The 25611-nt window shown below is 47.3% G+C and overlaps 1 protein-coding gene across 4 annotated transcripts in view; it reads right to left on the minus strand.

The window, feature by feature from the left end:
* The window catches only part of MFSD11 (major facilitator superfamily domain containing 11), a 25767-nt gene continuing 441 nt past the window's right edge, over window positions 286–25611 (minus strand). The window contains exons 1-15 of one of the 4 annotated variants that reach the window (XR_002336976.1): window positions 25413–25575; window positions 25118–25287; window positions 24554–24609; window positions 22299–22406; window positions 20501–20580; window positions 20282–20378; window positions 18354–18412; window positions 17626–17770; window positions 16582–16684; window positions 14648–14688; window positions 10452–10517; window positions 8560–8685; window positions 4920–5094; window positions 4074–4209; window positions 286–3290 (exon numbers count right to left, since the gene is read on the minus strand). Coding sequence is in view for 2 of the 4 variants with exons in the window: in XM_021066559.1 (XP_020922218.1) it covers window positions 3126–3290; window positions 4074–4209; window positions 4920–5094; window positions 8560–8685; window positions 10452–10517; window positions 14648–14688; window positions 17626–17770; window positions 18354–18412; window positions 20282–20378; window positions 20501–20580; window positions 22299–22406; window positions 24554–24609; window positions 25118–25213 (1350 nt within the window). In the remaining 2 variants the exon portion in view is untranslated. Of the gene's footprint in view, window positions 3291–4073; window positions 4210–4919; window positions 5095–8559; window positions 8686–10451; window positions 10518–14647; window positions 14689–16581; window positions 16685–17625; window positions 17771–18353; window positions 18413–20281; window positions 20379–20500; window positions 20581–22298; window positions 22407–24553; window positions 24610–25117; window positions 25288–25412; window positions 25576–25611 lie in introns of those variants that run through there. The other 3 variants (XR_002336977.1, XM_021066559.1, XM_021066560.1) reach the window with 3 other exon arrangements.

The raw sequence follows: 25611 nt of genomic DNA on the forward strand, positions 1-25611 counted from the left end.
TCCTAGAGGAATTTGGTATAAACAGCCAAAGCCTAGGTTTTAAGGTTTTTCAGACTGGTATGGGGGGGGGGGGAATGGGGAAGGAGGAATCGCTTTACATAGAAAGAAAACATCTGTGACTCCATAAAGGTTGCTCAAGGGCTGAGCAAAATTTCTATACCATGCGAAACGTGCAATAAAAAAGCAGCACCCCCATGCCTACACACACACACCCATGTGAGACAAAGACTTACTTACCAAGAGGCAGAAACGTAAAAGTATTTTTAAAAGTCCATAAAGCAAGCATGAAAAGTAAACTCTTTATTTCATCAGCACATTTCACCGTTAACTCAAATAATGATATAAATCTAAAAGATGAACTTAGTGTTACTGGTCCAATAACAAGTCCACCAGGGGCAATACTATTATAGACACAAAAACGGAGTAAAAAACAAATCAAAACCCCCAAAACACAAAACGTGAGCACAGCACTTCGCGTGAACATCTCTCGGAGCAATGGGAGGAAGCCTGCCGGCCGGACCCACGTCACTCACTTCACATCCCCTCTGACGACAGCCGCCAGGAAGCCCACCGGTGGTGACAGGGGGCTCCGGCTGCCTTGGTGAAGGGACTCAGTGGCATTAACAGAGGCTATGTCACGTCTGCCTCCCATCACGAGCAAAGGGAGCCCAGGCCTGGGAGACGAGCGACACGGGAACGCGGGACCCGGCGCTCAGCTGAGATGCGGGACAGCAGCCTTGGGAGCTCCCCAGGATCCCCTCCTGATCCTCCCACTCCCTCCCATGTGAGCCCCCCGCCCCCCCGATCGGGGCCGGGACCTAGTGACCCGCAACTGGTAAAGAGAATACAGCAAAAGGCATGTGCTGTCACGTTCAAGGTAAGTTAAGAAAGTCGGTGTCCGGAGACCTGCTGGCACTTTCCTTGGGCTCTTGCTCTCACGTGCTCTCTCTGCTGGGGGACAGCTGCCATACTTCGTGCTGCCTGAGAGCAGCCATGGGACACAAGACCCACAGTCCAACAGGCCTCGAGGAACCAGCTCCTGCCAAGGACCAGTAAGTGGAGACGCCGGGCCTCCCCGGGGTGAGCCCAGCCAACACCCTGAGTGCAGCTGTTTGAGGACCCAGCTCAGCCACATACAGACCCCAGACCCACAGAAACTGCGAGAGAATACACAGGCGGTGTTGTTTTGGTTGTTGTTTGTTTCTGGCCGCGCTCAGAACATATGTAAGTTCCTGGGCAAGGGGTTAAATCCAACTCAGGCTGTGACCTTGGATTTGTGACCTTGGAGTTGGCAACGCAGGATCCTTTTTAACCCATTGCACTGGGCTGGCGATTGAACCCACACCTCCACAGCGACCTGAGTCACTGCAGTCAGGGGCTTAACCCATTGTACCCCAGTGGGGACTCCCATAGATGGTGTTTTAAATCGCTACTCTTTGGGGCAATTTATTTATACCGTGATAGAAAACGAATACACCTGGATAAGCAGTGACGTGCTTAAAGAGATAATAAAATCATCTGCATTCTGAAATAGCACTTCCAAATTATTTACATAAGGTCAACTGGCAACTGAGTTTATCTCAACGTCAAGAAAAGCAAAACCCTTACAACTTGGGGCAAAAGAGTGTAGTGTCCCGTACGGGCGACATTTCTCGCAGGGTTCTAGCCAACTCCAGCGTTTTCCGACTCCCTGCCATTGCCATCAAGTCTGAAAGTCACATGCCACAAAATTTCTAAATTTCTGGCAGGTTTTTGAAAAACAATGGAAAACAAAATAATGCTATCTTCTTGGTTAAATTTACTTTGCCATAAAACTCTTCATTTGTAGTTAATTACCACTTTCAAAAATGAGCTTTCCCACTTCTGTGAAATGTCCAGATAGGCAAATCCAGAGAGACGGAAAGCAGACTACTGCCGGCCAGTGCCAGCCAGAGGCCGGGGAGTGACCACTGAGGGCACGGGGTTTCCTTCTGGGGCGGCGGAACTGTTGTAGAATAGAAAACGGTGACGGCTGCACTACCCAGGGAATATACTACAAAGCCCATTAAATCGTATACTTCGTAATGGTGAATTTTATGGTTTCTGAATTATACCTCGATTTAAAAAAAATCGTTTGCAGCTCTTCCGATGGATTCAAGTTAGATTTCCACCTAAACCTCTCGCCCAGCAGTTTCACTTCATTCCCGGGCACGTGACCGGAACGGTGCTGCTGTGAGGAGAGACACAAGTGCTGTCCACCTGCCAGCAGAGCTCGGCCCTCTTGACAGGTGCTGGGGGTTTCTCCTCAGTGCGTTCCATCCTCTAGGAAAAATACGAGCAAAACTCCTCCCCCAGTAACTGTGCTGTTTTTTTTCCTCAAACGTGCTTTTGTTCACGCGCACATGGTAGGTGTCTATTTTTAAAACTGGAGACAACTTTCAGCTCATTTTCCAACACTTGATGGGCCCCTCCCTTGCTGTGAACCCTAAGGTAAGAAAACTTATCAGGCAAAACACTGAAAGCGAAAGAATGTGCAATCCTTTTCAAAGATTCCACTTCAGGGTTGCATGATTTATTATTATTTTTTTCTTTTTTGGCCGCGCCCAAGGCACGTGGGCGTTCCCGGGCCAGGGACTGAACCCTCGCCGCTGCAGTGACAACGCCAGATCCTTAACCCACTGTGCCACCAAGGGGAACTCCCAACAATTTCTTTAGATGTCACTTCCAGACACGGGTGGGATGGCAGGTGCCTCTATTACCCAGTAACCTACCGCCACACGCGGCCAGAGTCTCTATAGGACACAGGGCCTGGACGTTTCGATCAAAGCATGATTTTTCAAGGAGAACAGGAGGGCAGAGGAAACACGGACATTCTGTGCCATGGTCACGAGGAACTGAGACACAGATGCACTGAAAACCGGCATCTTCGCACAATGACAAGCGACAGCACTAGCCTCCCTTGTTCGAGGCGTCTGAAACAAGCACCTGCAAACCTGAAGACCAGCTCTGGCAGACTTCGCAGTCCCGCGCCGGCCCTTCTGGCCGGACCACCCTCCCGAGTGGGGTGAAGACGAACGCCGGCCTCCGCCTCCAGCCCCGGCGCTCGGGCCCGCGGTCTCGGCCGCCTCCCCCGGGCTCCTCCTCCGTCAGATGCTTCGGTAGTCGGAGCCCCGGGCCACAATGGCAGCGGCTTCCCACTCCACGGTGAAGAAGGAAATTGTTCCAAAAAACCCAAACAGCACCATGACCAGGAGTTGCCAATGAAGGAGAAGGTAGTTACTGTAGAAAAACGCCACGGCTGCACAAATGGACTACGGAGAAACGAGACAAAACAAATCACAACACGCACACGGGCGACCCAGCCGCGCCCGCGCCCCCTGCCCCACGGCTTCCCAGGCCCCGCGGTGCCCTCTGCTCCTCCTGCCCCGAGCCAGCACCTGGCCCACCCCAGCTCACAGACGGGCAGCACAGCCGCCCCTGAGAGCTGGGAACCATCCAGGAAGCTACAGCCTATGCTCTTGAAAGAGCAGTGCGAAAACAAGTAAAACAAGAAAATAACATGCCTGAACAGCCCGAAATTCCCGTGTTATACACAGACTGTGAATGCTGGTATCCGAGGAAGGAAGGCGGAGACCCAGAAGCCACAACACTAAAAGCTCTGATACGAGTGAGGGGTGGAAAAACCACACTACTCACTGCTCCCTCACTCCCTCCGTCTTTTTGGTTTTTTGTTGCTTTAACAGCCATACCTGTGGAGTAAGGAAGGTTCCTGGACCTACCACCCGGCCGCAGCAACACCTGATCTGAGCCGCATCTGCAACCCCTGCCACAGCTTGCAGCAATGCCAGATCCTTCACCCACTGAGTGAGGCCAGGGATTGAACTCCCATCCTCACAGAGACAACATCAGGTCCTTAACCCACTGAGCCACAATGGGAACTCCACTGCTTCCTAATTCTAATCATAAATCCTTTTAAAGGCTGTCCTTGACTTTCATGTAAGAAACATTAAGAAAATGAAGTTAAAGCAGTTAAAAAAAAAAAAAAAAAAAAAAAAAAGGACCGAGCTTTCAACACAATCTAAGGAAAAGGTTACCTGTACAAATTTAAAGACTGCAAAAGCTGGTGCACTGTCTTCAGAATAGAGAAAACCTAAGATACTGAGCAGCTGGGTGTTGAAGCAGCTGTCTCCAAGACCCAACAGGAAGCTGCAGAAGATGGCAACTTCTTTGCTGAATGACATAAACATTAATTTAGAGTGAGTATGGACAACATTCTTTAGTCATTTAAAATGTAAAAGCAACTTGCCCACAAAAGTAACTTACTGTCAAGTTTTAAATGCTACGAAACAAGAATGAATCAATACTGGAATTTACGAAGTAAGAACTTAGGCTCAACCGCACTCCCTGTCACCGTCCAGCAGTCGCTGGTCTATTAACTACTGGGGAAGCAAACAGTGCGTTGGGGGCAGGGCTGCCCTTGGATTGAGGGTCTCGACACAAGCGCCTGCATTTGTGACGCCCTTGGGAGGTGATGTGTTCACGGTGAAAGGACTGGGTGGTGGCCCGGCCGGCAGGCCCTCCCTTGCTCCTCACTGCTCTTCAAGGCCCAACTTCGAGAGACTTCCCTGCTCGAAGGGCAGGGATACAGAACCAAATCGGATACTCACGTGCTCCCTCACAAATCAAGAGAAAGATGTCAAGACGAGGTAGGTTAAAGCCAACAATTACAAAAATAGCTTGGGGTTCTCTCTGAGTTCCTACGGGAACTCCCTCCGGCTCCACGAACCCTTGACAGATGAGCTTACAAAGACAACCTTACGAATCCTGGATTTGACCTTGCAGACCCTTCCAGAAGAGGATGAACTGCTCCAGGCTCAATTTCAAGCCATCCTTTGCCTCCCGCCCTCCCCTAAGTCCCTGGGAAAGGACAGTCACTGTACCTGGGTTTGATGTAGGCACTGCTATCCGTTCCTTCAACAGGAGCAATGGGGGCATCCCCAGGCATGTTGAGAAATATTAAATAGAAAGCTAGAAAATGCACCAGGACGCCCAACAGCACGACTGGATTCCGACCAAAACGAGTATTCTTGCTCAGCAGGCCAAAGAGGCTTCCACCTACAAAATCAACGAGATGGAGAACAGGAAGATCCAAGATCAAGTTAATAATCAAAATCTTAGTCCTCTGCATACAGACGTCCAAAAAACACATGAAAAGATGTCCAACATCACGCATCATTAGAGAGATGCAGAGCAAAACCACGACGAGGCACCACCTTACACCAGCCAGAATGGCCATCATCAAAAAGTCTACAAATAAGTGCTGGAGAGGGTGTGGAGAAAAGGGAACCCTCCTACACTGCTGGTGGAAATCAGTATGGAGATTCCTTGGAAAACTAAAAGTAGAATTACCATTTGATCCAGCAATCCCACTCCTGGGCATCTACCCAGAGAAAACCATGACTCAAAAAGACACATGGACTCCACTGTTCATTGCAGCACTATTCGCAACAGCCAAGACATGGAAGCAACCTAAATGTCCATGGACAGAGGAGTGGATCCAGAAGATGTGGTCCAGATACACAGTGGAATATTACTCAGCCATTAAAAGCAAAGAAAGTATGGTATTTGCAGAAACATGGATGGACCTAGAAATTCTCATGCTAAGTGAAGTCAGTCAGACAGTGAGACACCCACATCAAATGCTCTCACTTACATGTGGAATCTGAAAAACAATGAACTTCTTTGCAGAACAGACACTGACTCACAGACGTCGAAAAACTTACGGTTTCCAAAGGAGACAGGGTGGGAGGTGGGGGGATGCCCTGGGGTCGTGGGATGGAAATGCTATAAAATTGGATTGTGATGATCGTTGTACAACTACAAATGTAATAAAATCACTGAGCAATAAAAAAAAAAATCTTAGTTCTCTGAAAAAAAAAAAAAAAAACACTAAATGGACAAACCAATAGCTAATTTAACCAAGGGGAAAAGCATGAATATACAAAATAAGAAATAACTGTTGGCACAGAAATAAGTTTCCAAATTGGAAGAGACTTCTAGGGAAGATGGAATAAGAGGGACTGAATTTACCTCCTGCCTTAAAAAAGGCACCAAAACCACAAAGCAATGGTTTCAAAGACACAGATTATCAGGCGACAAAGGGCAGCAAACAACTGAGGTGCGGCCCACACCTGCCCCGGCTGACCGAGAGGCAGGTGGAGCCTGGCAGCATCGCTGAGCCGAGGAGACAGCGCTGCAGGTCTGGGGGTCCAAGGGCCAAGTTCCCCAGACAGGGAGAGGCTGCAGGTCGGCACACGCCATCAGTAAGTGAGCAGAGGCCAGGAAAGAACCTTCCCAGAGAATCACAGGTATTCGCGCCCCGCCCTGGGCTGGGATACAGCCTGGCCTCACTGGCCAGACTGGAAATCTGACTATTCACAGGCACCGGGTGTCACTGAAGGGCCTCCCCTCGGGGGTGGGGGGTGGGGGGTGGGGGTGGGGGTTGCGGGAGGGATAATCAGCTCTGGTCTCAGCACTACTCTGGTCCTGTCCCACACACTTTAAAAGCAAGACCTAAAACAATCACACTCTTTCCAAGTCCATGAACTAACTTTATCCAAGAACAGAGCTCAAGAACATTAACAGGAAGAAGTCCCGTTGTGGCACCACAGAAACAAATCCAACAAGGAACCATGAGGTTGCAGGTTCCATCCCTGGCCTTGCTCAGTGGGTTAAGGATCCAGCGTTGCCGTGAGCTGTGGTGTAGGTTGCAGATGTGGCTCAGATCCTGTGTTGCTGTGGCTCTGGCGTAGGCCGGCAGCTACAGCTCCGATTTGACTCCTAGCCTGCGAACCTCCACATGCTGTGGGTGCAGCCCTGAAAAGACAAAAGACAAAAAACAAACAAACAAAAAGAACATTAACAGGAAAGAAAGACATACATCACCTGACAAGGTCAGGTTCACCAGGTCTAGAATCCACAATACTACCAGGCTTACACAGAAGCAGGACAAGAGGACCCACCATGAAGAGAAATACAAAAGAGATACCACCCGACCCAGCAATTCCAATCCCAGGTTTATGTCCAAGGGAAATGAAAACACATGTTTACACGGAAACTACACACAAATGTTCACAGTAGCATTATCCATGATGGCCAAAGCGTGGGAACAACCCAAAAGTCCATGAGATGATGGAAGGATAAACACAATCTAAGCAGTAGAACCCACAGAGCTGAGTGTTACTTGGTAATAAAAAGAGACGGAATACTGATGCCCAGGCCACACCACGGGAGGACCTTGAAAACACTGTGCCAAGTGAAAAACGCCAGACGCAAGAGACCACAGATTGTACAGCCCCGTTTACATGCAATGTCCCAGAATAAGCAAGTCTCTACAGAAAGCAGATTAGCCGTTGACTGGAGAAGGGTGACACAAATGTTCACGAATTAGGCTGTAGAGACAGCTGTGCAACCCTGTGAACATACCAAAAATACCTTATTCACTTTTTATCTTTTACTTTTTACTTTTTCACATGCACCCGCGGCATATGGAGGTTCCCAGGCTAGGGGGTCAAATGACAGCTGCAGCTGCTGGTCTACACCACAGCCACAGCAATGCCAGATGCCAGATCCAAGCCGTGTCTGCGACCTACGCGGCAGCTTGCGGCAACGCCAGATTCTTAACTCACCAAGCGAGGGCAGGGATCAAACCCACGTCCTCGTGGATACAAACTGGGTTCTTAACCCACTGAGCACAAGGGAAACTCCATGATGGGGGAATCACACGGCATGTGAATTCTATCTCAATAAAGTTATAAAGAAAAAAACACTCCACCAGAACTGCTGCAGATGTCTGCATAAGCAGAGCCATGAGGCCAGGCACTGTCAGTGGACCGTGTGTTCACACACATACACACATATCCGGCGCTGATCTGGGCGCTGGCGATGAACCAGGGAACACAGGTATTCCAAAGCCTGCTTTCTCCATCGTGCTCATCGCTGTGCGGCGCTCTAAGGGTCCTGTTTTGGTTTTTTTTTGGTTTTTTTTTACTGTCTGTATTTTTCCCTAAGAATAAAAGCTCCGTGTTTTGTTCACACAGTGGATTCACAATAAATACTTGAACTGGTTAAGTCCTTCATATGCGACCCAACACCCACTACACCGCAAGGACTGAGCAGACTACTCCTGAGTAAGGAGTAACTAGTGTGTTATAATAAAAGCAGGGCTTGTCTCTGCCTTGTCCTCTCCCCTCGCCTTCTGGCAGAGCTCCTAACGCTCCAGGAATTTCCTCGGTGAAAGGCAAGGCTCTTACCCATAAGGCGTCCCTTCCAACTGCACAGCTTATGCTCCTCAGGCGATTCCTGAGGGGGTCTGGGGGTAGCCCTACATAGTCAGGGTGGCGGCCAGTTGCCAGACGGACCCAGCCTTGATTAGAAGGTTGGAACTTTCACCCCACCCCCCAGTCTCAGGGGAGGGAAGAGGGGCTAGATATTGAGTCCCCGAGGTGAACTACGCTTCAAGTTTCTACACAGCTATAACAAACCGATTTAATGCAAAAACTTTTTTTTTTTTAAACCTACCTAAAATTTCTCCAATGCCGATGAAAATGCCAGAAAGTCCAATGAGGCTTTTCTCTTCTGTTCCAAATTTATTTATAGCGCCAATACAGGTTCCATACACACCAGAGAAGAAAGTCATTTCCACACCTGCAGGGCAAAGTCAGATTTAAATTAACCCCAGGGCCCTGCTGCAGGTACCGACATCCACAGATGCTCAAGTCCCCCAATACCCCTCTGCATCCAAGACTCCCCATCCTCCAGTTCACCCAACTGTGGATGATAAAGCTCTGGATTTAACACGGAAAAAAATGTAGCCTCCCTCTCTCAGTTTTACGTCATGTCTAGTAGCATGTGCCCCGTACATATATCACACAGAATTCTTTCAGGCTAAATTGCTTCTCGCCCAGCAGAGCAATTTTACACGACGTAACTGATGAAATGCAGCTAGCCACAAGATGCAGCTGTCCGATAAAGCGTATTTCAGATAAAAACGTACAATTCAAATAAGCAAAGACATCCTTATGTTAAAACTGCTCACTGCGTGGAGACAGGGAATGGACAGAGGGCAAAACTAACACCAACTTGTAACACCGGCTCACTGTCCTTATTTATAGTTCTCTAAGGAAAAAGAAATGTGTGCTTCAGAAACCAACACCTACTCTCCATTTCTGCTTAGAGGCAAAAATTCCAATTAAACATTTTCCCAGGAAAAGAAATTTAAAAGTGAGAGTAAAAAAATTTGAGCACATCAGTCGAAGACCTGATTCCTTAAGGCTATAAAACCCTAACTGAATTTTGAAGACGTGTAATACTGATTCTATTTCCCCTAAAAATAAGATGTTTCTACTTTCGAAGCACAAATAGTTGAACCCTACAGGGTGTGCAGTTGACTGAATCTGCAGATGAGGCAGCACGGGTACGAAGGGCTGACGCAGATTTTCAACTGCAGGGAGGTCAGCACCCCCCGCCACGCCCTTGTTGTTCAAGGGTCAGCTGTACAGGCAAAAGGAGTAACAGGCACCTAACAGCAATTTTTATAAGGAAATCAGCTTCCTTAGGGCCTAAGAGTAGTAGCATCACATATTATCAGTGGGAAGCCACCTAACTCATTCCATTTCATTAGAAACGTCTTTTTTTTTTTTTTCCCCTTCTTTTTAGGGCTGCACCCATGGCATATGTGAGTGCCCAGGCCTGGGGTCTAATTGGAGCTGTGGCCGCCGGCCTGCACCACAGCCCACTGCCAGATCTCAGCCGAGTCTGTGACCTACCCCACAGCTCACTGCAACCCCAGGTCTTTAACCCACCGAGCGGGGCCAGGGATAGAACCCGCTTCCTCATGGACACCAAGTTGTGTTTTTACCGCTGAGCCACATCGGGAACTCCCTCATTGGAAATATCTTAAACCACACGAAGTTACAGTGACTTTATTCATGATTATTCTCTGCAGTAGTCCACTTTGCCCTGAAATTCCTGGTGGGGATGAACCCTGCCGCGGGTTTTGAAACCCTTGTACCAGATCCTCCCACACTGAATCTGGGCTGACCCTATGATTGGCCTTCGCCGGCGCCGGGATGCAGTGGGAGGGGTGCTGGGCTAGCGCCAGGCCCAAGCTTTACGGTCTGGTCACTTCTCCTTCTGCCCGTTGTGGAGCCCTGGGCCACTAAGAAGTCTGGCTATGCTGCTGGGTCAGGAGGAGGGGCTCACGTGGGAGGGGTCACGTCGCTGCTGAGACACCCGGAGAGAGAGACCCAGCTTGGGTCTTCAGACACACACACACACACACACACACACACACACACACACACACACACACACGAAGCTACCTGAGAAAAACCACTGAGCCCAGGTGTTGTTTTCGGGCCTTGTCATTCGGCAGCCACAGAAAACCAAAACTATATACTTAATCCCATTACCTGTATAAGCGGTTGTCACGCTAAGAAGGAGCATCTCCTTGGTAACACATAACCTAAGAGACTTTTCTGTAAAAAAAAAAAATTAGAAATACTTAACAATATTTCAATCAATCAAAAATTCTAAAACATTTACTCAACCAAAACACCCCTTGTCAATAAGCTCAGTAAACACAACCAATAGGACAGAAGTTAATGATTCAGATTAAAATGCTTAAGGTATCAACTATATCTGCTCTATAATAAAACGTTGATTGCAACTGCTTAAATATATTCTATAGAGTTGTGTTTTCTCCAATACGTTCTCCAACTCTCAGAAAAACAAACAAACAAACCAAACACGAAAAAGAGAAAAGAAACAGACTCAAACAAGACCGGAGAATGCGTCAACAGACTTGACTAAAGATTAGGCTGCTGAGGGGGTCATCAGTTGGCAAAGTCCGATCTCCCTAAGCAACTGTCAGGTCCGGTCAAGGCTGGCCTCAAGGTCAGAACCAAGCGGGGAAGCCCTTTGACCACAAGGAAGCTGGGATGCTACTTCCTGAAGTTCTCATTCTCTGGCCCTGAGGACTGACACTTTAGTTCTGCCCTTTTGCTGCTGATCGTTTTAATATTTACTTCTACGCTGCTCAACTCAGTTGAGCTCTGCAGTGGAAAATGCATTCCCAGAAACCGCACTTTTCTGGCCACGCCCATGGCGCTTGGGAAGGTCTGGGGCAGGGACAGCACGTTAAGGATCTGGCGTTGCCGCGGCTGCGGTGCAGGCTGCAGCTGCAGCTCAGATCGATCCCTGGCCTCCTGGGCCATGTGCGTCCCCAAAAAAAAAAAAAAAAAAAAAAAAAAAAAGGATAAAATAGATAAATCAGACTTCATCAAAAACTTATGTGATTCAAAAGATACCATCAAGAAAATGAAAAATCAACCCAAAGATGTAGTCATTTGCAAACGTTTTCTCCTCTTCTTTGCATCGATTTTTCATGTACAAAGGACTTTTATCTAGAATATAAAAAGAACCCTTACAACTCAATAATAAAAAGACAACCCAACTTAAAGATGGGCAAAGGATCTGAGCAGACATTTCTCCAAGAAGAGATGCAAATGGAACACAAGCATATGGAAATATGCTCAACGGCTTAGCTACGAGGGAAGAGCAAGTCAAAGCCAGAAGATACAGCTTGACAACCACAACCACTAGGATCAGTGGAGTCAAAAGACAACAAGGCTGTGGAGAAGCTGGAGCCCTCGTACGTGGCTGGGGGGAACATAAAATGGTGCAGCCACTTTGGGAAGCCATCTGGGAGTTCCTAAAACATGTAACACAGAGGAGGTCCCACTGCGGTGCAGTGTAAACGAAGCTGACTAGTATCCATGAGGATACGGGTTTAATCCCAGCCTCGCTCAGTGGGTTAAGGATCCGACTTTGCTCTAAGCTGTGGTGTAGGTGGCAGACGAAGCTCAGATCCCACGTTGCTGCGGCTGTGGGGTAGGCCAGAAGCTCTAGCTCTGGTTTGACACCCCCCTAGCCTGGGAACCTCCATATGCCTCAGGTGTAGCCCTAAGAAATAAATTTTTAAAAATAAATAAATAAATAAATAAAATAAGAAGATTTAACATAGACACACCACACAGCCAGCAATCCCACTACTCCCAGGTATGTATGTGAATGCTCATTACTCATGATCCCTAAAACGCAGAACCCAAACTGTGTAAACGTGCTGTAACACGGATGAGCCCTGAAACCACTGTGCTGAGGAAAAGAAATCTGTCACTAGAGACCACGTGCCGTATGATTCCGCTGGCATAAGATGTCCAGTACAGGCAAGTCTAGAGACAGAAAGTGCTGAGCGTTAGGGGTAGGGGTTGCGGGGGGAATGGAAGTGACTGCTGAGGGCTGCAGGGATCCTTCTGGGGGTGAGGAATAGATTCCAAAACTGACTGTAGCAACAGCTGCGTGATTCTGTGAATATACCAAACACCACTGGATTACGCACTTCGAATGGGTGACCTTACAGTGTGTGAATTACGTCTCAATAAAGCTGCGCTATTAAGGGACAAAATCATTACCAGACACCTTAACGGGTCTCCTCCGAGACCTTCGCTATGCTTTTTCAAAAGGAAAAACCAATTTCACTACATATACTATTTTTTGTTTTCACGTGACAAAAACATTTTCTAACATTTGTAGTGATCTCGATGTACTAAAGCCTCATAGTTGAATATTTAAATTATTCCCCTTTCTCACTAATGGAAACAGTAGTTACATCTGGACAAAAATCCTTAACAATTTCCTGAGGATAATCCTATCAGTGGAATTGCTGGGGTTAAGGTATAAACATTTTTAAGGCTTTTGATACGTACTGACAAACCACTCTTCAGAAAGTGAACCAAGTGTATATTCTTGGCCGAGAGATCGCAGGCACGTTAGGTACTTTCGCCTCATATACGAAGAATTTTTTATTTTTTTTGGCCCCACCTGTGGCACGTTCCTGGGCCAGGGATCAAACCCGTGCCACAGCAGTGACCCAAGCCACCGCGGTGACAACCCGGGTCCTTAACCTGCTGAGCCACCAAGGAACTCCTGAGAATTATTTTTACCTTTTGAAATTTGATAGAAAGGCGTTGCTGTGGCTCTGGCGTAGGCTGGCGGCTACAGCTCCAATTAGACCCCTAGCCTGGGAACCTCCATATGCTGCGGGTGTGAACCTAAAAAAGAAAAAAAACAATACATGAAATTTGATAGAAAGCTCAAGTTGCGTTTCCTGCAGACTTTGGTCATTATAATATCCCCATTTTCTCCTGGAGTACGCATGCTTTTCCTTCTGCTGATGACAGTTCTTGCCCATGTACTGTAAATACTCCCCTGACCATTTTAACTGCATCAGAACATTCTGAGAGACTGGCATCTTATAGTCCAGGTAACCAAAGAGCACTCCTTTCCCTCACGGGTTGGCAGAACTACATGAAAGGCTTTCCTCTACTAAATTAATTTCTTACTTTTTAAATTTTTTTTCCCAGCCACATGGACGTTCCCAGGCCAGGGGTCGAATCAAAGCCGCAGGCCTACACCACAGCCACCGCAACAACGGATCTGCGGCCTACGCCTCAGCCTGCAGCCACGCCAGATCCTTAACCCACTGAGCGAGGCCAGGGATCGAACCTGTGTCCTCGTGGATAGTAGTCATATTTGTTTCCACTGAGCCACGTCAGGACTCAAGTGCCTTTCAGATAAACAAGAACCCTTTCTGTACCTACTCTAGCACCAACGGAAGGAACGTCACGATTAAATAACAAATGAAACAATGGCTCACGGACAAATTCAGGCTTGGACACTCTCTTTCCTTTCTCTTTGCCACCTCACGACCTCACAACGCTCCCCTGCTGCCAGGAACCATCACCTAAATGGACATCTCTCGCCCTGTAGCAGCTCACAGGCCTCATCTCTGGCTGTTGCCTTCTTTCTCCGCATTCGAACCTGCCAGCCCAGTATCCTCTTACCGCCAACCCCGACACCCAGCGACCCACCCGCTCTGGGACGAGAGCCGAGGCCCGACCTGCGTTAGTCTCATCTGACAGAGGAGTCGAGGCGAGGTCTGCACGGTATCCAGCAAGGACACCCTGAGACGGGGTCAGGGCTGGAGCAGGGAGGCCGCATCCAGCCTCGCCTGGACGGGGCGGCCCGTAAGCTCAAGGTCCTGGGCCAACCCGGGCTCACCGAAGAGGCCAGCGTGTGGCTTTCCAGGCCTCTGATGACAAATAACCTCTCTAAGCCTCAGCTTTCTCTGCTATAACGTGGAGATGATGATACGTATGCGTGCTACATGATACTCAGAACTGTGGGAACAAAATAAAACACCCAAGGAGGTCCCGCCCTCGAGAGGGTAAATGGTCACCCCAGCCAAGGACGCCAGTCTGCTCCACGGAGTGACGAGAAACGGTCGCTGTCCTCAACGCCGCGTGTACACCCCCAGCTCCTAAATGTGCTGCCTCCTCGGGCGCCGCACACACGCCCTCGGGCAGGTAAGTGGCACCCCCACCCCCCACTACAGAGATACTTCCTGAGAAGACTAACATATTTCAGAGCGGCAGACCTGGGGAAATGAAAATACCGGGCTATCGTCCATCCAAAGTCACCAGGGAAAGGGGGAGGCACATGCTGAAGACAAACACTCCTTGAACTTCAGCCCCCAGAAAATACTTACTAAATGCATCTACTGCCTTTGTCATATTGTTCTGGGCAGACCTGGAAAGAAAAAAATTACAAAGTTTTCCCCCTGCAGATGGAAACGAGAACAAAAACAGCCTCACATTTTCGTTTAAATCCGCACACGCTCTGGCTGAGGGGGTCTGGCCAACACTCCCTGCGCTTACTCTGCTCTTTCCTCACCCATGGAGTGCCAACCTTCCCCTCTAGAATGAGAACAGGGATTCCTCTCTCTTGTTCACTGCCCCTTCCCCCTGGTTCAGAAGAGGGCTGGCACATGGTCTTATATATAGAATAAAGACACATCAGGAGGCAAGAACACTAAAAAGCCTGGGCGGGTGGTGCACCTGAGCACTGCCCCTTCTCACATGTACCTAATCCGGTCCAGCAGCCAGGTCCCTGGGGAACGCGCATGGGCTATATCTGTCTTCACAGCACCAATACCTAACGCTTGCTGAATGATGGCTGTTACACTATTGGTTTGAGCTTAAAAAAAAAATACGTATGCGACACATACAGATATATATACGCATGTATACTTATATAAAAAGCTCTCTCTTCTGCTTTGAACAGTACAAACTCTGAACGCTTAATGATCCTATGACTGGAGAATTTCAGGTCCTTTTGGGGGTTTTAAAAAAGTAGCATAGGAGTTCCCGTGGTGGCACAGCAGAAATGAACCTGACTAGGAACCATAAGGTTGTGGGCTCGATCCCTGGCCTCACTCAGTGGGTTAAGGATCTGGTGTTACTGTGAGCTGTGGTGTAGGCCAGCAGCAACAGCTCCGATTCGACTCCTAGCCTGGGAACCTCCATATACCGCAGGCGCGGCCCTAAAAAGACAAAAGACAAAAAAAAAAAAGGTAGCACAGAAAGTTTGATGCAATTTTTTTTTTTTTTGGTCTTTTTAGGGCCACACCCACGGCATATGGAGGTTCCCAGGCTAGGGGTCAAATCAGAGCTAGAGATGCCAGCCTGCACCACAGCCACAGTAATGAAGCATCGGAGCCATGTCTGTGACCTACATCACAGCTCACGGCAACGCCAGAGCCATAACCCACTGAGCAAGGCCAGGGATTGGACCTGCCGCCTCATGGAAGATGGTCAGATTCGTGTCCACTGAGCCACGACAGCAACTCCCAAAATTTTTATCAATAGGCAAAACGCTGTAAGGCAAGCTCCTCAATGTATCAATTCAAAAACAAAGCAAAACAAGAGTGGCGAAGATTTCTCATTTCCCTTTCTTCAATTCTAGATGATAACCTCCAGAGAAATCATCTGTGATGTTTTAAACAGTTTAATTTTTTTTTTTTTTTTTTTTTTGCTTTTTAGGGCCACATGTGCAGCATATGAAAGCTCCCAGCCTAAGGGTCAAATCGGAGCTGGAGATGCCAACTACACCACAGCCACAGCAACTCGGCATCCAAGCTGCATCATCGATCTACACTAGAGCTAAGAGCAACGCCAGATCCTTAACCCGCTGTGCGAGGCCAGGGATCCAACCTGCATCCTCATGGATACTAACTGGATTCATGATCGCTGAGCCACAATAGGAACTCCGTAAATAGTTTTACTTATCATTGAAACATGCTCCTGCTTCCAGTGGGGACAGGGCGGCAAATGCCACGTCTGGCCTTGAAGGTGGCAAGAAGCAGCCCTAGAACCAGGCCAAGGAGATGGATGAAGAAGATAAGACATTCAAGCCAAAGCAGAAAGAGGCCACAGGAGGAATAGAAAAATCTAGAAACAGCAAGCTGTCCCTTGCGCCTGGGGCAGTGACGGTCCTGAGCGTCACTTCCGTTTCTGTTTATGCACGTATGTCTGTACACACGTATGTCTGTACACAGGTATGCATCTTGGCCACACCTACAGCACGTGGAAGCTCCCAGGCTAGGGATCGAACCCAGCTGCATGGACAATGCCAGATCTTAACCTGCTGAGCCACCAGGGAACTCCTCATTCCTGTTCATGCATCTGGATCTCCAGCGGTAACATCTGCTGCCACCAACGGCTGGAATGAGGTGTTGTTTTGGGGCCTGTTGTACATTTGAGAATCAACTTTTATTAAGCAAGTAAAAAAAACTTAAATATGCTCAAATAACAACTTACAATTTTTAGAAAAATAAGACTATACACTGTTTCCCTGTACGGACAACGGCGGGCAAAACCACCTGCACAGATGAGGGTGACAACCAGAGCACGAGTGTAACCCAGGCTCACATGACAACAGCGGACGGCTGTGCCGCTCACTTGTACCACATGATCGGAAAATTTCAGGGCTGGATCAGAGATGCAGGAACTGTGGACTGTTTTTTTTTTTTTTTTTTTTTTTTGTCTTTTTGCCTTTTCTTGAGCCGCTCCCGAGGCATATGGAGGTTCCCAGGCTAGGGGTCTAATCGGAGCTGTAGCCACCGGCCTACGCCAGAGCCACAGCAACGTGGGTTCTGAGCCGCATCTGCAACCTACACCACAGCTCACGGCAACGCCAGATCCCCAAACCCACTGAGCAAGGGCAGGGACCGAACCCGCAACCTCATGGTTCCTAGTCAGATTCGTCAACCACTGCGCCACCACGGGAACTCCTGGAACTGTTTTCTATTCAATGGTATGAGCCCACATGCTCACACACCGAAATGCACGTGAGGTCTGCCAAACTGAATGAAGAAACTGAGGCCCAGAGAAACGAAGGGGAGCACTGCCACTGGCCAAGGTCACACAGCGTGTCGTGGTGACCTAGGATTGGACTTAAATCCTGCCCAAACCTTTTCACGACCTCCCCGGCCTCCGTCTGTCTTCCTCCCCTTCTTCTGCCCTGACAATTCCCCTTTATCGTCTGCCCACCTGTTGGCTTTTGGCTTTAACACTTTCCCACACGTCTGCCCAATGCTGGGCATCAGGGTATGAAAGGCGGGTAGGTCCAGACTAGATCTACTCAAAACACAGTTTAAAATGGAAAGGAACGTTTCCAACTTCTTACTCGTTGACGTCCAGGTCCTGGTCATCAGAAGATTCATCTTCTCCCAGGACATTTTCAGAATCTGGTTTCCGAATGAGAAAGAAAAGGACGGTCCCCACAAGGCTAATGACCGTCAGGGCAATAAACACTGTTCGCCGGTCACTCTCTAGGGAGGAGAAAGAAGACAGCAAGTGGCACTGGCTGCGCAAATAATTCCACAGGTAGCCCCGTGTTCAGAGCGTGTTCATAACCATCAGCACACTTCATCATAAAAATTTACACCACCGCATCAATAAAACTGGGACAAGGAGACACGGGAGACATGCCCCTCTGCCTCTCAGTTAGAGAAGTGCCCACAAGCCAAGAGAAGACACACACGCATAGGGACACAATCAGAACGAATGCATTCAGAATCTTCCTCACACCCAACATGCTGCTCGAATTGCAGTCATAAACTGTACTTAGTGTAATAACATAATCCAAGCGAAAAGATTACGAAAAGCTAAAATCCGAGAGGATTTAAGGCACCAAGGTTCATGAGAACAGTTTTTTTTTTTTTTTTTTTTTTTGCTTTTTAGGGCCACACCTGCGGCACATGGAGGTTCCCAGGCTAGGGGTCGAATCGGAGCTACTACTGCCAGCCACAGCAACATGAGAACAATTTTTGAACCAAGCAATATTGGGGACCTTTGTGGAGCTGCTATTTTGCTTTGAATGTATCTCAATAAAGCACAGCAAATAAAACAAACCTGATATCTGAGTTTTCCCCTGCCAAGCAAAATAGATGTAGAGATTTCCAAAGAACAAGCTGGGGGAAGAAAAGGAGGGAGAAGACGTAGAAAAGTTATTTTCATATTTGTGGGGTTTTAAACAATTTCCCCATTACTTGTGAAAAAAAGAGAGGCCTACATAATTAAAGAAGCATCTACCTGCCCTAAATCATTTAAAAGTATCGACTTCATCCTCTTTCTGAAAAACCCAACCGACCCCGATGGAACCCCGTCTCCTTCCACATAACCGCAGCCTGATTCAGAACCACCCTCCAACGACCTGACTCACTCTCAGACGTGTGACTTACTGGAGCTCTGGGAATGACTCTGCGGAAACAAGTCCACCCTACCTCTCAACTCCCATATTTTTAAGAACTGATTAAAAAGCAAAAACAAAACATGATTTAGTTATCTGCATCTAATCATAATTTGGCTTATTTTCCAAGGGAAGAAATCACTTACACCTCAGTGTTTTGTTTTGTTTTGTTTTGTTTTGTTTTGTTTTTAAGGGCTGCGCCCCAGGCATACGGAGGTTCCCAGGCTAGGGGCTGAATTGGAGCTGCAGCCGCCAGCCTACACCACAGCCACAGCCACGCCAGATGCCAGCCGCATCTGCAGCCTACCGCACAGCCACGCCAGATGCCAGCTCCTTAACCCACTGAACAAGGTCAGGATCAAACCTGCTCTGGCGTCCTCACGGATACGAGTCAGACTCGTTTCCGCCGAGCCACAACGGGAACTCCACTTAGACACTCCCGGGTCTTAATATACAACCCCGTACAACACTTGCATTTGTTAAGCCCCACGGACACCAAAATTTTAGGTGGTTAGGAGTCACGAGGGTAACTCCTCAACGCAGAATCCGTGGCACACTGACTACTGTTGCTCCTTATTTTATTATTTAGTTATTGATTTTTTGGCCATGCCCATGGCATGTGGAAGTTCCTGAGCCGGCGATCCAACCTGACCAATGCTGGATCCCTAACCCACTGCACCCACAAGGGAACTCCTGTTGCTTTTTATTTTCCATTTATTTAATGTCTTTTTGGCTGCACCCCAGGGCATGCACAAATTCCCAGACCAAGGACTAAACCCGCATCACAGCAGGGCTGGAGCATAGCAATGACAATGCTTAGATGCTGGATCCTGGGAGTTTCTGTGGTGGCGCAGCGGAAACAAATCCGACTAGGTTGTGGGTTCGATCCCTGACCTAGCTCAGTGGGTTAAGGATCCGGTGTTGCCATGAGCTGTGGTGTAGGTCGCATTGCTGTGGCTCTGGCGTAGGCCGGCAGCTACAGCTCTGATCAGCCCCCTAGCCTGGGAACCTCCATATGCAGTGGGTGTGGCCCTAAAAAGACCAAAAAAAAAAAAAAAAAAAAAGCTGGATCCTTAACCCACCAGGGCACCAGGGAACTCTTGTTGGTGCTTTTTACTTAGGAAATATATAACGTGCTATATGTTCAGTGTCCAAACAGTTATTCAGTCTCACTTTGGAAATTTAATTGTCAACAGGTGTAGCTGGGTGGGAAGGGGTGGCCTTTGGAATCCAGATAATTGGATCAGCTGCTTAAGCCTTTGTTATCTCATCTGTAGAATGAACAATATGCCTTCTTATAACAGAAGGCTGTGAGGATTACGGAAATTAAGTACAGAGCCTGTAGTCCCTAAAATATAGCAGGTGGTAAATACACTGTTGTTAATACCATTTCCCATTTATTAACCATAAACTCCAATGAGGTAGGTCCATACGTTTTTAAGCGATTCCATAAAATTTTAAATCTTGACCACGTGCACCTAGGAACTGAACTCATGGAACAAGAAGATCTGGGCTGTCAACACAACACAGATCTAAAAAACGGTGTGACAAAAAAAAATTACAGGAAAGACGAAACCATAAGGATCATTACCTAGATTGTAAGAGTGCCCAGAAGATTCCACTGTTTCTCCCAATCGTGTGCTCATCTGAATTTATCGTCAGGCAGTTTCCTTGTGCTGTCCAAAGTACTAAAAATTCAAACCAGAAAGTTTATCAAGGGAATGAAATCACTTAACTTTACAGACTAAACATAAATGACACTCTTAGATAAGAGCCAGAAAACAGAGAAAATAAACCTCAAAAAGCTTACCAGCGGCTGCAATTCCAATGAAAACAGAGGCCGTGTAGAAGGACCACGGGAAAGGCTGGATAAAAACGGCAATGTACATGCTAAAATATAACAGGTCAACGTATTACAGTCAAACAATACCTGAAACAGAATGCCAATTATGCCTTCTAGGAAATCAATTCTGAGGCTTCTCCTCTTTCAAAATTCAACCTGGAGGGAGTTCCCATCATGGCTCAGCAGAAATGAACCCGACTAGTATCCATGAGGATGTGGGTTCGATCCCTGGTCTCAGTCACTGGGTTGAGGATCCAGCGTTGCCGTGAGCTGTGGTGTGGGTTGCAGCTGTGTCTCGGATTCCGTGTGGCTGTGGCTGTGGTGCAGGCCAGTGGCTACAGCTCCAATTCAACCCCTAGCCTGGGAACTTCCATATGCCGTGGGTGGGGCCCTTAAAAAAAAAAAAAATTCAACCTGTGTTGAACCTGTGTTTCTCCAGTATTTAAAAAAAAAAAGGACAAATGTGACCCATTCATTTTTTAATTTTAATTTTTTATTTTTGGTTTTTTTAGGGCCACACCTGCAGCACATGGAAGTTCCCAGGCTAGGGGTTAAATCAGAGCTACGACCACAGCCACAGCCACTGAGGATCCAAGCCGCATCTGCAACTTACACCACAGCTCATGGCAAGGCCAGATCCTTTTATCCACTGAGTAAGGCCAGAGATTGAACCCCGCATCCTCATAGATACTAGGTGGGTCTGTTAGCGCTGAGGCACAATGGGAACGCCCTCATTTCTTAATTTACTGTCTCAAATCGGTAAACTCAGGCACTGAACAAAGGTTTATAATTGGCCTTTGACAAGAGGGGGCTTAGCACACAGAGGGACTGTGGTTCTATGTTCGAAAGAAAACTTTAGTTACTATGTTTGAATTCCCAAAAGTCAACTTGATACAAAATAAGATTATTTCATGAGTTCTTATTTTTATTTTATTTTTTTTGTCTTTTGTCTTTTTGTCTGTTGTTGTTGCTGTTGTTGCTATTTCTTGGGCCGCTCCCGCGGCATATGGAAGTTCCCAGGCTAGGGGTTGAATCGGAGCTGTAGCCACCGGCCTATGCCAGAGCCACAGCAAAGCGGGATCCGAGCCGCGTCTGCGACCTACACCACAGCTCACGGCAACGCCGGATCGTTAACCCACTGAGCAAGGGCAGGGACCGAACCCACAACCTCATGGTTCCTAGTCGGATTCGTTAACCACTGCGCCACGACGGGAACTCCCTATTTCATGAGTTCTTTTCAACTATGGCAGAAAGAGATTTTTGGGTACTGCTTTTATTGTAAAATAAAAATATACATTTTTTATATGTTTCTATATAAATATACAGAAATCCCATCACATTAAAATAATACGGTATCCCCGAGCATCAAGCAGAGGGCCGAATCTAGAATCTATTCAATCCAACTAAGCAAGTTCCTGTTAAAAGAATACTGTGTCCTTTTCTTTTTTTGCTTTTTAGGGCTGCACCCGCAGCATATGGAGGTTCCCAGGCTAGGGGTCGAATCGGAGCTATAGCTGCCGGCCTACGCCACAGCCACGGCAACGAAGAATCCAAGCCGCGTCTGCGACCTACACCACAGCTCACGGCAACACCAGATCCTTAACCCACTGGGCTAGGCCAGGGATCGAACCCGCAACCTCATGGTTCCTAGTCTCATGGTTCCTAGTCGGATTTGTTTCTGCTGCGCCACGACGGGAACTCCTGCTGTGTCCTTGAAAGAAGCTGAAGGTGTTCTAATGAAATGAAAGAAAATTACAGTACTCACCTGTAAAATAAGCCACTAGCAAACATAGACAGCTGAGGTCCTACAATGGCGACCACTGATGGTGTAATCAAATTTGAAGCAGAGAACACTCCGTAAATAATTGCCATGCTGCACAAATAACACACAAAAGGAAACAAACAAAAAACAAAGTTCTTGAAGCACTGACTCAAGGGCTCACTTTTTCAAACTTACTTAGAGTCTATAGGGTTTTTTTTTTTTTTTTTTTTTGGAAGAAGGATTCATACTCTTTAGTCAGAAAATTGCAATTATATCCTTCCACTGAATGTCATATTAAAGTTGTTGTTTTTTTTCAGCTGCACACATGATACGCACCCAAGTTCCCAGGCCAGGGATTGAACCAGAGCCACCGCAAGACCAGAGCTGCTACAGTGACAATAGTAGATCCTGGAACTTCCCAACCTCTGACTTTTAACATACTGGTCAATTATAAAAGCAACTGACATATATCCACTTTACTTGAATCCTAACAACTCCATGTATTTAGAGCCTCGTTTTATGGGAAAAGAAAACGGAATCACGGGGGGGTGTAACTTTTCAAAAGTGCAGCTGGATAGCCGGTCAATGGCAGAGTCAGGAGCTCATTCCTGCTAATCTGACTCCAGAGGCCCTACCGAGTCAAGCAGCCTGCTCTACGAACTTAGCCTACCACTCCTGACAACGGCAGGAAATTTCACTACTATAAATAACGATCACATAGTTGTAACTCACTTAAACCAGAATTTATTTATTTAACTCAATGGTTTCACTTGGCTACTGTTGACCCAGCCCCCAGCACATTTGTCCTGTAGCAAAATGTGCTTAAACCATTTCAAGAGTCCTGGTTTCATTTATTAGATGCTATTTATACATCCAAAGTAAATTACTCTTTGGCTTTTATGAATCTCTCGAATATCAAATGTTCTTTCATTTGTTCTCTACAATACACGTGACGACAACAGCATTACAAAAAACTGCAATATTATTATCAATCTCTTTAAAAAAAATGGACATTACAACCTAACATTTAACCATAGACAAGTTATGAAGTCAGTTTGTGTTTATATACACGCATGGATTACATTCCCAGCTTCAATCACAATGTGCCTAGTCACTTATGAGGGTCTCTTCACTTCATTTTCTCCACCTCAAAACTGGCACTAAACAAACATCTTAACAAAAATCTAAAAGCTCCTGATGATGGTATATTAACCATTATAAAATTACAAAAACAGGAGTTTCCATTATGGCTCAGCAGGTTATGAACCCCACTAGAATCCATAAGGATGCAGGTTCAACTCCAGGCCTTGCTCAGTGGTTTAAGGGTCCTGCACTGCCCTGAGCTGTGGCATAGGGCAGCAGCTGCAGCTCCAATTCAACCCCTAGCCTGGGAACTTCCGTATGCTGTAGGTGTGGCCCTAAAAAGAAAAAAAAAAAGTAATAATAAAACAAAACTACAAAAACAGGAAGACCAAATGTTTCAAGAATCACAAAGGAGTTCCTGTTGTGGCAGAGCAGAAATGAATCCGACTAGGAACCATGAGGTTGCGGGTTCGGTCCCTGGCCTCGCTCAGTGGGTTAACGATCCAGCGTTGCTGTGAGCTGTGGTGTAGGCCACAGACGCGGCTCGGATCCTGCGTTGCTGTGGCTCTGGTGTAGGCCGGAGGCTACAGCTCCGATTAGACCCCTAGCCTGGGAACCTCCATATGCCGCAGGAGCGGCCCAAAGAAATGGCAAAAAGACAAAAAAAAAAAAAAAAAAAGATGCGGCTCGGATCCCGAGTTGCTGTGGCGGAGGCCAGCAGCTGTAGCTTCGACTGGACCCCTAGCCTGGAAACCGCCATATGCCACAAGTGTGGTTCTAAAAAGCAAAAAAAAAAAAAAAAGAATCGGATAAAACATTCTCTGTTTAGGATTGGGAAAATGTAATTATGACAATACCTGAGTGATTACTAAGTACCTGCCACTGAACCAAGTGCCTTACACGCATTAATCTGGGCAAGGAAACTGGGCTCATAGAAGCAACTTCCTAAGATAAAGCAGCAATCAAGTTGTGAAGTCAGGATTTCAAACCCAGTGTCTAATTCTACATCAGACCTAAACTCATCACCTTGTTCCTATTAGCCCTCCTAAATAGATACAGAGAAGGAAACACAATCACCACTAATCCAATTAAATACTTTATACTGTCTGTGACTTTGATGAAATTTAACCAACTTCTACGTGATACGGAGTAAAACCAATCATACAGTACAATACCTGGTATATCCACTGCCGTGAAAATCTGTGCTATTTAAGCTCCTGATGACAGTTTGCTGTGTGGGAGACAAAACTAATTAACGGAAACGTTTTGTAATCTCCCCTCCCCCAGAAAGTCTGCCTCCAAGTGCTTGGAATAAAATAAAAACGCAAAGATGCCCAATACTTAATACTGAGATTTGAATAGGAGAGAAGAAAAAAAAGACTACAGAACAGAAGGCAAACCAATGAAAGGGTGGAGGGCGACACTGAAAACCAGCTGGAACGGGCCTTAGGTTTCTTCTCTTAACTCTCTAGGTACTAACGTGGTCAATACAGACAAAACATAAATAGGTCAACATCCAAATCCCAAATCAAATCAGAGAAGTTAACGGTCATGGCTAACACCTGGATAAGAAACGTCTGACACATGAAAGCACAGAACCTAATCGTAGAAAACGGGGAGGCGTAGGTAACAGAATAAAAGCTGCAACCTGAGCGCATTATTAGACAGAGAGTTGATTATCATTTTTGGAATGCCTTATGACAGGCATTTCAAAGGAAGGAGCACAGACCCCAACTCACCGCTACATTTCCACAAGTTTGAAAGGCGGTGAACATGAACATAAAGGCAATTCCTAAAATAATGATGTTGAAAAGCTTTTTAGATTCCGGGGACATTTTGGTTCAGTTCTGCCAGAGGTCAGCAGCCGTCCAGGGCAGTCAGCTCTCCGGGGGGCGAATCCGCCGCAATCCTGGGAGAAGAAACGAGACGGTGAGAGGAGGAGGCAGATCCAAGGAGCAGGGCGGCCAAGCTGCCAACTTGCAGGTCTTGGAGTAGAATCCCGGGCTTAGGCTAAAGTTCCCCCCGCGGGCATACTTAGGGCATTCCTAGGACACGATCCGAGTAGAGAAGAGCCCGACACCCGGAGAAGAGCAAAAACCTTGTCGCCCCAAGTTCAGGGTCCCGGGAAGGGGATTAGGAGCCAAGGGCGAGAAGCAGCTGCCCGCGCAGCCCCGCCCCCCGCCCTGACTCACTGCAGGTCAGGCGACCCGGTCACCTGACCGCAGCTGCGGCG

This window comes from Sus scrofa, chromosome 12 (assembly GCF_000003025.6).
Source record: "Sus scrofa isolate TJ Tabasco breed Duroc chromosome 12, Sscrofa11.1, whole genome shotgun sequence".
Lineage (NCBI taxonomy): Eukaryota > Metazoa > Chordata > Mammalia > Artiodactyla > Suidae > Sus > Sus scrofa.